This window comes from Nerophis lumbriciformis, linkage group LG12 (assembly GCF_033978685.3).
Source record: "Nerophis lumbriciformis linkage group LG12, RoL_Nlum_v2.1, whole genome shotgun sequence".
Lineage (NCBI taxonomy): Eukaryota > Metazoa > Chordata > Actinopteri > Syngnathiformes > Syngnathidae > Nerophis > Nerophis lumbriciformis.
In genome coordinates this window covers 25,345,839-25,358,145 of record NC_084559.2, presented here as the reverse complement: position 1 = coordinate 25,358,145, position 12,307 = coordinate 25,345,839, and the positions used below count along the sequence as shown (strand labels likewise).

Sequence of the window (12,307 nt, the reverse complement as noted above, 5' to 3'; positions counted from 1 at the left end):
GTTAAAAAAAATCCATCCATTTTCTACATATACTTTTAAAAACATTTCTAGTATTTTTTACGCGGCCCAGGTTTAGGTTTTGGAAGACTATTGATCCTTTTAGACGTTTAGTGTGTTTATCTAATTACATATATATTGTTTGTTTTCTCTAACAGCTCATCAGTCGTATCCCAACTTTGTCGGCTTTGTGTACACTCCACACTGAAGAGCTCCAAACCTTCCAGCAGCTTCATCCAGAAACAGTCAACGTACTCTTCCCTCCACTCTATAAAGAACTCTTCAACCCTGACCCAAACTCTGCCATGGCCATGCCCAAGTGACTGCAACAAACAACGTCAGTGGAGGACGAACAACACAAAAGTGATCGTCAAATTCCACACATCTCCCCGTCCCATTTAAGATCGCGGAGTGAAGGGTCACCTGCTAGAAACTTACAGTTACCGCCAACAATACTAGGAATGTCCAGCACTTATCCCATCCTGTTCACCGATACAGTCTGAAGAATGTATATATAAAAGAAAAATGCCCAAGCCACGACCTTAGCAGGAGCATCCTGACCTGAACTGACTGACCAGAAATGTACAGACTTTAAAAATCTAGGAACATTTTATGCTTTTATTCGTAAAATATGGGTAAGTTAAATTTATTTTGAATTTAAAAAAAAACTCTTTGTTGGTTTTGTTAGGGATGAATAAATTGTCCAAAATAAACGCTGGATGGGGGAGAGGGGGTGAAATTAGAAAAGCTATTGTAGATATTCTTCTTGAACAGAGCGGATTCCAGTATTACTTCTGTTAAAATAAGTTAGTCCTAATTTAAATATACAACAGTCCATCATGGCTGATTATTCCTTGTCGATGTGTTTTTCTTTGAACAGATAGTTTCTTGTGTACAGAATTTGTAAAGTTGAGACTTGTAAAGGAATACTGGGAGTCAATCTGGGTTTGCTGATATATAGAAGCCTTGTCTGGATTCTGTTAATATGTAAAGAAGGAACAGCATCCTTCTGTTACAAACTTCTAGAGATGTAAAGAGAACATATGAAGGAGTTTTTTAAATAACTGCTACTTTTCAAGGTGAAGATGTATACAATGATATTATATTTTGAAAGAAAAAAAAATGATCCAGCAGGTTTGCTGTTCTATCACATTTTTTTTTGTTGCTGCAATACCTAGGTCCAAAAAATTTGGACTGCTTCAGAACAATCAAGCAGAAAGAACCAATCAGAAGCTACCACTTCAAAATAAACCTGATCTCCAACCATTCCCAACATATTCCTTATGTAAAAGGACACTGACTTTAGAGTGGTTGCAATTTTCACCAAAAGACACAAGAATTTAACTTTTAACATTCCAATCTTCAAAGACCTGTATTATTTCTGTGCCCTCATCCCTCCCATCACTTTTTGCACAATCTAGTCCCTGGATGTCCTGGACCACTCCAGGCTTTGAATATGAAGGAACCCACAGAGCAATAACTTTTTACACTGCCTTTCTGATCTCTTTTTCCTTTTTTATGTTTAGAACAGGGTAGCGATTTGAAAAAAAATGCACTATATTTGATTCCTATGTCTATATATATGGTACGAAATTCCACCACTGACTGTAAACACAGTTACACAGAGCACTGGTTGCCGGGTTTGAACAAAACATGTGACAATTCCTCTCGAAAAATGTGATAAGACAATCACTTGTGTTGCTTTTTTGTTAGCTGTTACACATTTAATAGCACTTAAAAATATCCTTGTTTTGAATTGATCCGCCTTACTTTTATGTTAACTACAATTTGGTCACTGTGTAACATCAACCTACTTAAATTAAACATTATATTCTATCAGGTAGGACACTAAAGACTTAGCTTTGCGCACTTCTGCATTCTGCCACTGGGTGCTCCATATGCATTATTTTTTCTATCGGGTCATCCTATTGAGGTAGCATATCACCTTAAATGACCACATTAATAAAAAACTATCCATTTTTAGTTGTATTGGCACTATTTTGGCACAGCACTTAAGTGAATCATACTGTATGTGCACTAAAAGTGGGCATATGTTCCTTACACAGTGGCCAAATGTTAACCCTGCGTAGTTATTTGTCAAATTATTGCTCGCCGTTCAAATCAGATTCAAGTAACATTTGTCACCCCAGATTAGTGGCCAGTGACTTTGTAAGACAATCACTCATTAAGGCTTGATGCACTGCCTAGCATCTCTCAGGGAGCAGCTCTTTTTCTGACTTTGCATTAGAAAAGGGTTTCATATTTTTGCAAAATTTACAAAAAATGTAATTTAATGGACTTTTTGCGATAAAACGCAGCATAGGCTGGTAATGGAATCTGCCCAGACAAGGCTTTGATCAGTGTGTGCATGTTGTATACAGAGCATGAATTCACTGTCCAAAGGTCGTTAGTACCCAGACTATAATAATAAGCATTACTAGAGATATATTTGCTCGACATTGTCCGTGTACACTTACGTTTATTGCTTATTTTGCTGCTTTTGGGATCGTGTGTGACGTTCATTAGCAAACTGTGAATCGAGCACCGTCGTAACACCGTTGGACAGTGAATTCAGACTCTGGCGATGAAGTTTTGGTGTGTGATGTTTTCCTTTTCCCTTGTTAGACTGTGAATCAGAGGGGAGGGATGGGGTTGTGAGAGAGGATGTGCTGGCAAGAACAAGTGGTAACGCAACACTGTAAGTAAGATACTGTAGCAATAAGAACTGGAGGCATTTACTACTGTCATGTTTGCATTGTAAGATTATTTTTTATTTTATTACTATTTACTATTATTATTGTTCTTATTATGTCTACTATTCTTCTATTACTACTAGCCTATTGTTGTTCTGTTCTATTTGCATGACGTTTTATTGCAATGAAACTTTTGGGGCATATTTGTGTTTTCTCTTCTCATGATATTGCGGGGTCCTGGGAGGGATTATTGGCAGGGTGGGTTTAGGACCGGAGTCATTTTCCAACAATCTGAAGGACTTTTAAATAAAATGTTTTTATTAATACACAAACAATTTAAAAAGATACTGTTCATATAGATAAAACATGCATTATTTTTTTCTTTATACCTTCGAATGTGTGAGTTACTATCACCAGTCAATGAACGGCCCTTTCTGTGCTGGCCTTATTGAACCGGATCAGAGACCCTTACCCTGCAGAGGGAGGGAATGATGTGGGAAGGGTAAACTTTCTGAATGTTATGGAGTACAATTCAGCGTTGAGACTGAACGCAATACGCCTTTACCACTCCATCAACACAGACAGATACATTCTTTTAAAAATCCATTTTCTACACACTTTGTCAAATACACTCCACCTATAAACTCTACAACCTTTTTTGAAAAGAACCTGAGTGAGTGTGTGTGAGAGAGACAAGCGATACTGTGAGACTGAGATGATATTTTCTCTACCAATGCTTTGTAAGCTTTCTCCAAGCATTACAGACGCGTGCAATTGAAGTAGTGTTGAAAATTGTTAATTTATTATTTAGAATGTCTTGGCGTCCAAGCAAGAGCAAATAAAACAAAATGTAGCACTGTAACCAATACTTAAAAAAGGTCATTGGGCTTACAGAACCTCTTTTACACAGGACTAACAAAAAATAAAAAATAAAAAAATACATTTCTGTTGTTTTCAAAGTGCCATAGCTAATGAGAAGAGGAATGATTGGAAAAAAGGACTGTATAGATGTTTTACTGCCCGAGTTTACTTGAGAAGCAATCATTACAAGGGGAAACTTCAAGGAACATGTGCATTTGTTAACAGTTTTTACATTTTATGCTTTCTTCATCTGGTCATGGAGGACTCCACAGGACTCTGAGCTCTGACTCTATCAATCCAGGAACTCATCTGTGCAGTTTCATTTTCACATCAGAATGATAGTATATGTGTGCGCGCCTGTGTGTGTGCATGTATAAATTTGCATTTAATTGAGTCGCAGACATCCACATGTTAAGGATTAGAATGGGGTGAAGTTCAGAGCTATGCAGGGCCCTTTACGGAGTCCTCCTTTGATATGTGTACATATAATGAGAAGGTCTGAAGTGATTTTTTTTGTTAAATTCTATATTTTATCGCTTTTGTAGACATTTTGTTGTGGGAAGAAAAAATACAATAAATTTTATGGATGCATTTCTGCCTGTTTTTTTCCGCCCCGCACATGCACAACAATATTATAAAAAATGTTTCAGTTTCACCAAAAAACATTTTCCACATTTCAACACAGAATGTTTAATGATGTAAACTGATAAAATGTAAACTAATGCATTATAAGCAAAGGTGGATTATCCATTGTGTTTTGAGCCCATTAATATATCAGCATTTACAGTAGGTATATTTCTGATTCTATTTTTAATCCTCTTAACTCTTACAGACTCTCATATGTCTATTTTTTCAATGACCTGGAACTAGCCAATACCTTCAAAAGTGTGATTTCAGAGTTGTTTGTGTACATGAACTGCTAAGGTGCACGTGTCCTTTCTTCCTACTTCATGGGTCAAAGGTTACATGTCGGTTTGAGCCGTCCTCTTGTTCTGCTACGCCCAATGTGGTCTCTGCCTCACGGCTGTACCTACACGTGTCCAGATGCCTCCTTAAATCTGAACAAAAGGAACATCAGTAAGCGACATGTCACTCCAATATCACAGTGATTACCACAAGAAAGAGAATACTGACAGGGCTTTGAGGAAGTCCATGCATCCATCATGAATAATTTGGTTTGATTTGTTACAGAAATCTTGGAGAGGACATAAGAGGAGGAAGAGGAAACACAACGTACCTTTGAAATATCAAAACAACTGTGACTGTATGTTTGTGTGTTTGTCTGCCACGCTTGTTTGTTTTTGAGCACTGTTTCATTCCGAGCAAGTTATCCTCTGGATGCCGGTATCGTGTCTACCCAGAGACGTTAATTAATAGCTAATCAAAGCTAATGTCTCAGCAGCACATCGCCAACACAAAGACATGATTAATACGTAATCAAAGGCTGTGCAGCGCAAACGCACAAAGCAGCGCCCACCCCCCGCAACTCCCGCCTTGAACACTACTGTTGTTATAGGAATAAACGAACACTCGCGGCTTAATTAGCTGGCTGTTGATGTGTGTTGTCTTTATTTGAAGTTGTTGGGGATTTATCTCAGAGCCAACTTAGGCCTCCCGAGTGACAACACTGCGGTGACATAGTGCGTGAGTACATTCCCATACACAGAAATATTGAAAAAATAACTTTACATAGTTAGTATTATGTTACTCTGTACCAATTACTTTTCTTCCTATCTAAGTCATTTCTAACCTGATAGGCCCAATATGTTGCAGTAGGCACTGCATGAGTGTTTTTGCAGGAAAGCGTTGATGGCAGAATCCCCCAAGTTGTCAGGTCCAAAGAGCATCTCACCTTTGCCACCACTGCACAAAAACCACAACAAAAAGGACAAATGTGTTTCAAGTAGGGATGTGCCGATCGATCGATCAGTATCAGACGATTTTCGTGAAAAGTATCTGATCGGCGATTGTCATTTAATGCCTTTTAATGTCGATTACAAACGCAGATCCTCTCTGGCTGACAAGCGGCTAGCAGCTAATGATGTATCGCCATACACAGTGTGTGGAGCCGCTCCCCTAAACTAATAAAAATCACCTCTGTTATGGCAAATTAACTGCATTTCTTAGTATCGTAGGTATTATTATAATGTATATTATCACTGGAGGACCAGGCTAACTAAACATGTTACACACCAAGAAAAGAGAAGCAGTCATGCCAGTGACGTGCGGTGAGGTTGATGGCTGGTGAGGCACTGACTTCATCACAGTCAGATTTACAAACATATGAACCCTAAAGAGTATCTTATTCACCATTTGATTGGCAGCAGTTAACAGGTTATGTTTAAAAGCTCATACCAGCATTCTTCCCTGCTTGGCACTCAGCATCAAGGGTTGGAATTGGGGGTTAAATCACCAAAAATTATTCCCGGGCGCAGCGCCGCTGCTGCCCACTGCTCCCCTCACCTTCCAGGGGGTGATCAAGGGGATGGGTCAAATGCAGAGGACAAATTTCATTACACCTAGTGTGTGTGTGACAATCATTGGTACTTTAACTTAACTTTAACTTTACACTTACAAACTGTAGCACACAAAAAAGCACATTTAATTAAAAAAACGTTATTATGGTCTTACCTTTACTTATAAATGAAGTACATGCGCCGCTGTTGTGCTGGATTAATGTACCCCCTGACGGGAGTGTTATATCAACTAAAGCCCTCACTTAAACTTTCCACGTGCAAGATCGAATCTATTTAAAAAAGTGTAACCGGGGGTTTATAAATGTCGCCTATACTGTATGAAACTACAAAATGTCAAACACGGAGGCTCCAGTTTACACGAGGACCACTTTATTTACATTCTTTCAAAAACCTCCGCTCCACTCCAACGTGTCATCACTTCCGCTCTTAGCGCCTTCAAAATAAGAGCTCAAGGCATATACTGTATAACAGCGCATAACAGGAACTTAACATCACAAAGAGGAAAGCCCATAAAAATAGGTTACAAAAGTTATTTAATAAGAAGCCAAAAAATGCAAAAACAATAATGTTCGTGTTGGAGGAGTTGTGAATTAGGTGCACCTGCAGTCATTCACAACTCCTCCAACACGAACATTATTGTTTTTGCACTTTTTGGCTTTTTATGAAATAACTTTTAAATAGATTCAATCTTGCACGTGGAAAGTTTAAGTGTGGGCTTTAGTTGATACAACACTCCCGTCAGGGAGTGTTGTATCCTGCACCCCCTGCACCCCCGCCGATTCTACGGCGGGGGTGCAGGAGGCGGGATTACTGCGAACCTCAGCCAGTGCGTCTTTTGCAGCCGTTTTATGATCGCTCAGCACAAGAAATACGTTACACACATACAGTTGTTGACAAAATACACTGTACATTATATACCTCAGCTAACTAAACTATGGAAATGTATAATATAGTTCATATAGCAATACGGTCTCACTGCACAGCAGGCCAGCAGTTAGCCGAGTCCGCAATCCATGGTGAGGCACAACGCAGTGACGTGCCTCAACTGGCTGCTGTTCACCGCACCGTCTCTTCTCAGTATTTGAACGGCAAATGTGAAAATTCAGCGATTTTAAATAAAAATAATCTAAAACTGATTAAGTTAAATGGAAAATAACTTTATAGTATAATCACTGGATACATATAACAATTTAATAAAACATTTTTCATTTTACATTTTTTTTCTTTCCACGATGAGTCATGCTAAATAGCTAAGCTAACCTAGCTTTGAACAACACCAAGAAATAAGCGTTTAGTAAAGTTTAAGAAGTGTACCTGTAACCATGTTGCAGCAGAAAGTTAAAGTTAAAGTTAAAGTCCCAATGATTGTCACACACACACTAGGTGTGGTGAAATGTGTCCTCTGCATTTGACCCATCCCCTTGATCACCCCCTGGGAGGTGAGGGGAGCAGTGGGCAGCAGCGGTGCCGCACCCGGGAATCATTTTTGGTGATTTAACCCCCAATTCCAACCCTTGATGCTGAGTGCCAAGCAGGGAGGTAATGGGTCCCATTTTTATAGTCTTTGGTATGACTCGGCCGGGGTTTGAACTCACAACCTACCGATCTCAGGGCGGACACTCTAACCACTAGGCCACTGAGTAGGTTAAGTAAGCTGATACTAACAGGAAATTGACACGTAGATTAGTAAGAGTCTAGAGCAGTAGTTCTTAACCTTGTTGGAGGTACCGAACCCCACCAGTTTCATATGCACATTCTTTAGTGAAAAATAAAATATTTTTTCAATTCAAGAAAAGGTTATGTTTTTTTACTGGTGCATGAACATCACCTTGTTCAAAGAACAAAACCAACAGAGTGCATGAACTCACAACAAATTACACACCATACACACATTACCATGAATTGATTTAGGTGGACCCCGACTTAAACAAGTTGAAAAACTTATTCAGGTGTTACCATTTAGTGATCAATTGTACGGAATATGTACTGTACTGTGTAAACTGTACTGTTTCATATAATGTATTCTCTTCCTTTGCAATCTACTAGTAAAAGTTTAAATCAATTAATCAATAAAAAAAACCTGCAAATCAGATGGAAAATTAGAGGGAACATTGTTTGGGTTCATCCATAATACGCCAATAGGGAGAAGTTTTTATTTACACGATAAGTCGGATGTGTCTTTACATCCGTGGCGAGACTCCGCCGAACCCCTAGGGTTCGATCGAACCCAGGTTAAGAACCACTGGTCTAGAGAGAGGATAATATAACAACTGTCTAGTGGGTCAGCATTGTCGCAGTCAGTAGACACGTATAGATTGGTAGTATCGATTTTAAGGGTGATATCACTATATGACAGTGGTTCTTAACCTTGTTGGAGGTACCGAACCCCACCAGTTTCATATGCGCATTCACTGAACCCTTCTTCTGTGAAAAATAAAATGTTTTTTTTCAAATTCAAGAAAATATGTTTTTTTTACTGGTGCACAAAATGAACCGTGCATGAACATCACCTTGTTCAAAGAACAAAACCAACACAGTGCATGAACTCACAACAAATTACACACCTTACACACATTACCATGAATTGATTAACGTGGACCCCAACTTAAAAAAGTTGAAAAACGTATTCGGGTGTTACCATTTAGTGGTCAATTGTACGGAATATGTACTGTACTGTGTAAACTGTACTGTTTCATATAATGTATTCTCTTCCTTTGCAATCTGCTAGTAAAAGTTTCAATAGATCAATCAAACAACCTGCAAATCAGATGGAAAATTAGAGGGAACATTGTTTGGGGGTATCCATAATACGCTGATAGGGAGAAGTTTTTATTTACACGATAAGTCGGATGTGTCTTTACCTCCGTGGCGCAGGCTCCGCCGAACCCCTGAGGCCGACTCACTGAACCCCTAGGGTTCGATCGAACCCAGGTTAAGAACCACTGCTATATGATCAATAGAGTGATCAGATTGATTTATTTTCCCTCAAAATATTTTTTTGTTGGTTATGTAATGTTTACATGTTTACAGTAGGACAATAAGTGCAACATCAACATGATTTATATGAGTAACACAGTAGTGTTTGTTTTTGTTTAGTTAGTCAAATTGTATGTAATTAAAGAAAATAAGGTACTTGTTTAAATATTATGTTGATATTGGTAAACTGTCAATAAGTTAAGTTAAAGTTAAAGTACCAATGATTGTCACACACACACTAGGTGTGGTGAAATGTGTCCTCTGCATTTGACCCATCCCCTTGATCACCCCCTGGGAGGTGAGGGGAGCAGTGGGCAGCAGTGGTGGCCACACCCGGGAATCATTTTTGGTGATTTAATCCCCAGTTCCAACCCTTGATGCTGAGTGCCAAGCAGGGAGGTAATGGGTCCCATTTTTATAGTCTTAGGTATGACTCGGCCGGGGTTTGAACTAACAACCTACCGATCTCAGGACTCTAACCACATTCACCATCAACCGAGCTCAGTCATGGATGATCGGTATCGGAATCGGCAGCATAAAACCTTGATCGGAACATCCCTAGTTTCAAGTACAACATTTTAGATAACTTGAGCTAAGTATGTAATACCTGAGCTTTTCTCCCATAATGACTGTTGGATCAGTCAGCTCCTCACCTACTCCTGTCATGACAAAGACGGTTTTTAAAAGTGCTACCATGTGACATACTCTCACGGAGTAGTAAAACCCACCTTGTATATCAAGCACCAGTAGTTCTCTGCATGAGTACTCATAAGTCCAGTGTGAGAACGCTAAGAGCAGCTCTTCTAATGAAGAAGAGGGCGTGATCTCCTCACCTGTGTTGTTGTTGTACTTTCTGAAGTTACCAGACATGTTTCTTTCTATAGTAAGCCACTCTCCATTTGAATGCCATAAGACTAATGAAACATCCAGAAATCTGTCAAGGTAACATGATGACAAGTGAAAACAGAAGCAATAAAAAGTGCAACATAAATCACACTCCGATGCGCATACTTTGGTGAATGGCTAATGCCAACAGGTTTGATCTGGTTGAAAATGAGCATCATCTTGTGTGCTGCCCTCTGCTGCTGGATTTCCTTTAAACATAGAAAACGTACACATGTGGCATTAAGGTTATAGCTATGGACAGCAACAGACACATTTTGGATGAGTGTATATTTATAACAACATTACTAAACTGTGTCTGCATCTCAGTGGCTGCAAGCTGCAAGTAATATTTTCCTCTTGTACTGACCAAAGAGCACTTGCAAGTGACGCCATCTGTCAACTGTCACAGTGTGCCTTTAACTGCAGTAGAACCTCAATTTATGAGCTTAATTGTTTCTTTGACAGAGCTTGTATCTCAAAACACGTATATCTCAAATCAACACTGTCCATTAAAATAATTTAGATCAATTTAATTGGTGCTTGCCCCGCCCAAATAGCATAACGTTAACTTGTGACATGCCTTCTAAAAATAAAAACAAACGTTGAGATAAGAGATATTGTATAAAAATAATACAATAAATGTACTACAAACAGCTGTAGTAGTTCTATAAAGTATTGTAATAATAATGTACAGCGTTTACCTTGGAGAGTGGACTTCGAGATGTTTCTATGTCAAACACACATCAGCAGCTTTTCCATATTTTCATGGAAAAATGAACGTTGTTTAGATATTATTTTTACATCCTTGTCTGACGTTAGACTAATTCTGCGTCAGTACAGACTAGCAGTGATTCGCTCAAATTGCTTTGCCAATTTGGCAACATGCAGTCATGTTTTTGATCATTGTTTTCTTTAATTCGATAAATATCATCCACTTCTTCTCGGCACTGTCCTTTACTCCCACTTTCTTCCTTCCCATGATTGGAAAAACAAAGGTAAGTTGATCTATAGCTAAAAGCTAATGCTAGCGCGTAAGACCAGCTATTTTGGTCGGATTTTACGGAGTTCACTGTGGCATTTTCTAGGCCAACTAATGGCGGGGAGCTTGTAACTCACATTTTTGCTCCTTCAACTTAAATCATAACAAACAGCCAAAAAACAGCTCTTATTTCAAAACACTCTTATGTTTGGGCACTCTTAAGTTGAGGTACCACTGCAGAAGTATCAACTCACCCTCAAACAAAGCTGGAGTGCTGTACAACCACGAAAGTACCTCTGCCAAGCACACACCACCTCTGGTTTGAAGGCTTTGACCACATATACCAGACCAGGTATAAGCACATCCTGCTCGGCCCATGTGCACAGCACCCTGCAGCCCCGCCGAAGACCACCATCCAAAGATCCTTCTTCACTAGGGAGAGGCTGAAGCAATGCAGACAGGACTCGGGGAGACCATGAAGGTGTGCTGGATTCAGGGTCAGCCGACGAGCAAACTTCCTCCAAAGAATAAATGCTGACCTCTTCGCCACCTGCAGAAAGTGAGAAATGGGATGACACAAAATTCATAGCAAGCATGTGTTGCCCTGAAAAATTATAGTTAGGGGCTATACAAGATTGAACAAATGAAGTACCAAGAATGGAAATTGGAGTAAAAGGGATGGTATGAGCCAGTCTCATCAGATTGTTTCTCTCCATAGCTGTTGAAATACACAATGTGCAATCAAAACTTCTGAAAGCCTTAATTAACCTCCAAAACCAAGTAACAATGCTATGTGTTGACAACGTAGGATGTGTGCAAAAAAAGAAAAAGTATATTACAAATTATATATTTTTATTAATACCTGAATAATGTGGATACAATGTATCAGTGGACTGGAATGAGGGACTCCTGCCTGCAAATTATCAAAGGATAGTAATTTAGTACAAACACAATAATCTATTTAGCATATATCTCAGTGAGATGTGTCTTCTATAATTGCATGTTCAATTACATACATTCAGTTGTTAAGATGTATTTCTGTTTTACCTTTTAAAAAAATGTATCTAGATATATATGATACTAAATATATATTTTAGAAATACCTTCAGTGACTCTACTGCTCTGTAACCTGGAGTAGAAACATAAGAATTGAGTGTAGTTGACAATCAAGTGTCTATGGCCACTGAGGCCAAAAGAAGACAGGCGTACTTACAAAGACCTGTGGCTAATTGATCGGGTCCAGCTATTCCATGCTGAATGAGTAGGACTACACACATCCTGAATGCCAAAGGGAATATAATACAAACACGGTGACTTCCAATATGTATCAAATACTTCCACAACTAACAATCAAATAATATAATGTATATTGAAAAACTGCTAACATTTACACTACCTGGTGAGAAAAATTGTGCTTCTGCAAATCCATAGGTTCAACA

General features: G+C 38.9%; 2 protein-coding genes across 3 annotated transcripts in view; one reads left to right on the top strand and one right to left on the bottom strand.

Annotated features, from left to right (window-relative positions):
• The window catches only part of rorb (RAR-related orphan receptor B), a 67,030-nt gene extending 62,888 nt beyond the window's left edge, over positions 1-4,142 (top strand). For both annotated transcript variants that reach the window (XM_061986187.1, XM_061986186.1), the window contains exon 10: positions 156-4,142. In XM_061986187.1, the coding sequence (XP_061842171.1) occupies positions 156-320 (165 nt within the window). In that variant the 3' untranslated portion in view covers positions 321-4,142. The remainder of the gene's footprint in view (positions 1-155) is intronic.
• LOC133623148 (transient receptor potential cation channel subfamily M member 6-like) lies at positions 4,131-12,302 on the bottom strand. Its single transcript, XM_072914337.1, has 11 exons — positions 12,265-12,302; positions 12,082-12,146; positions 11,972-11,997; positions 11,731-11,781; positions 11,521-11,586; positions 11,123-11,418; positions 10,016-10,098; positions 9,733-9,938; positions 9,612-9,663; positions 5,302-5,414; positions 4,131-4,609 (listed from the first exon to the last, which is right to left on the bottom strand). Exons 1-11 carry the CDS (start codon positions 12,295-12,297, stop codon positions 4,500-4,502), a joined length of 1,101 nt encoding a protein of 366 aa, XP_072770438.1. The 5' UTR covers positions 12,298-12,302; the 3' UTR covers positions 4,131-4,499.
• Between the last annotated feature and the right edge of the window lie 5 nt (positions 12,303-12,307).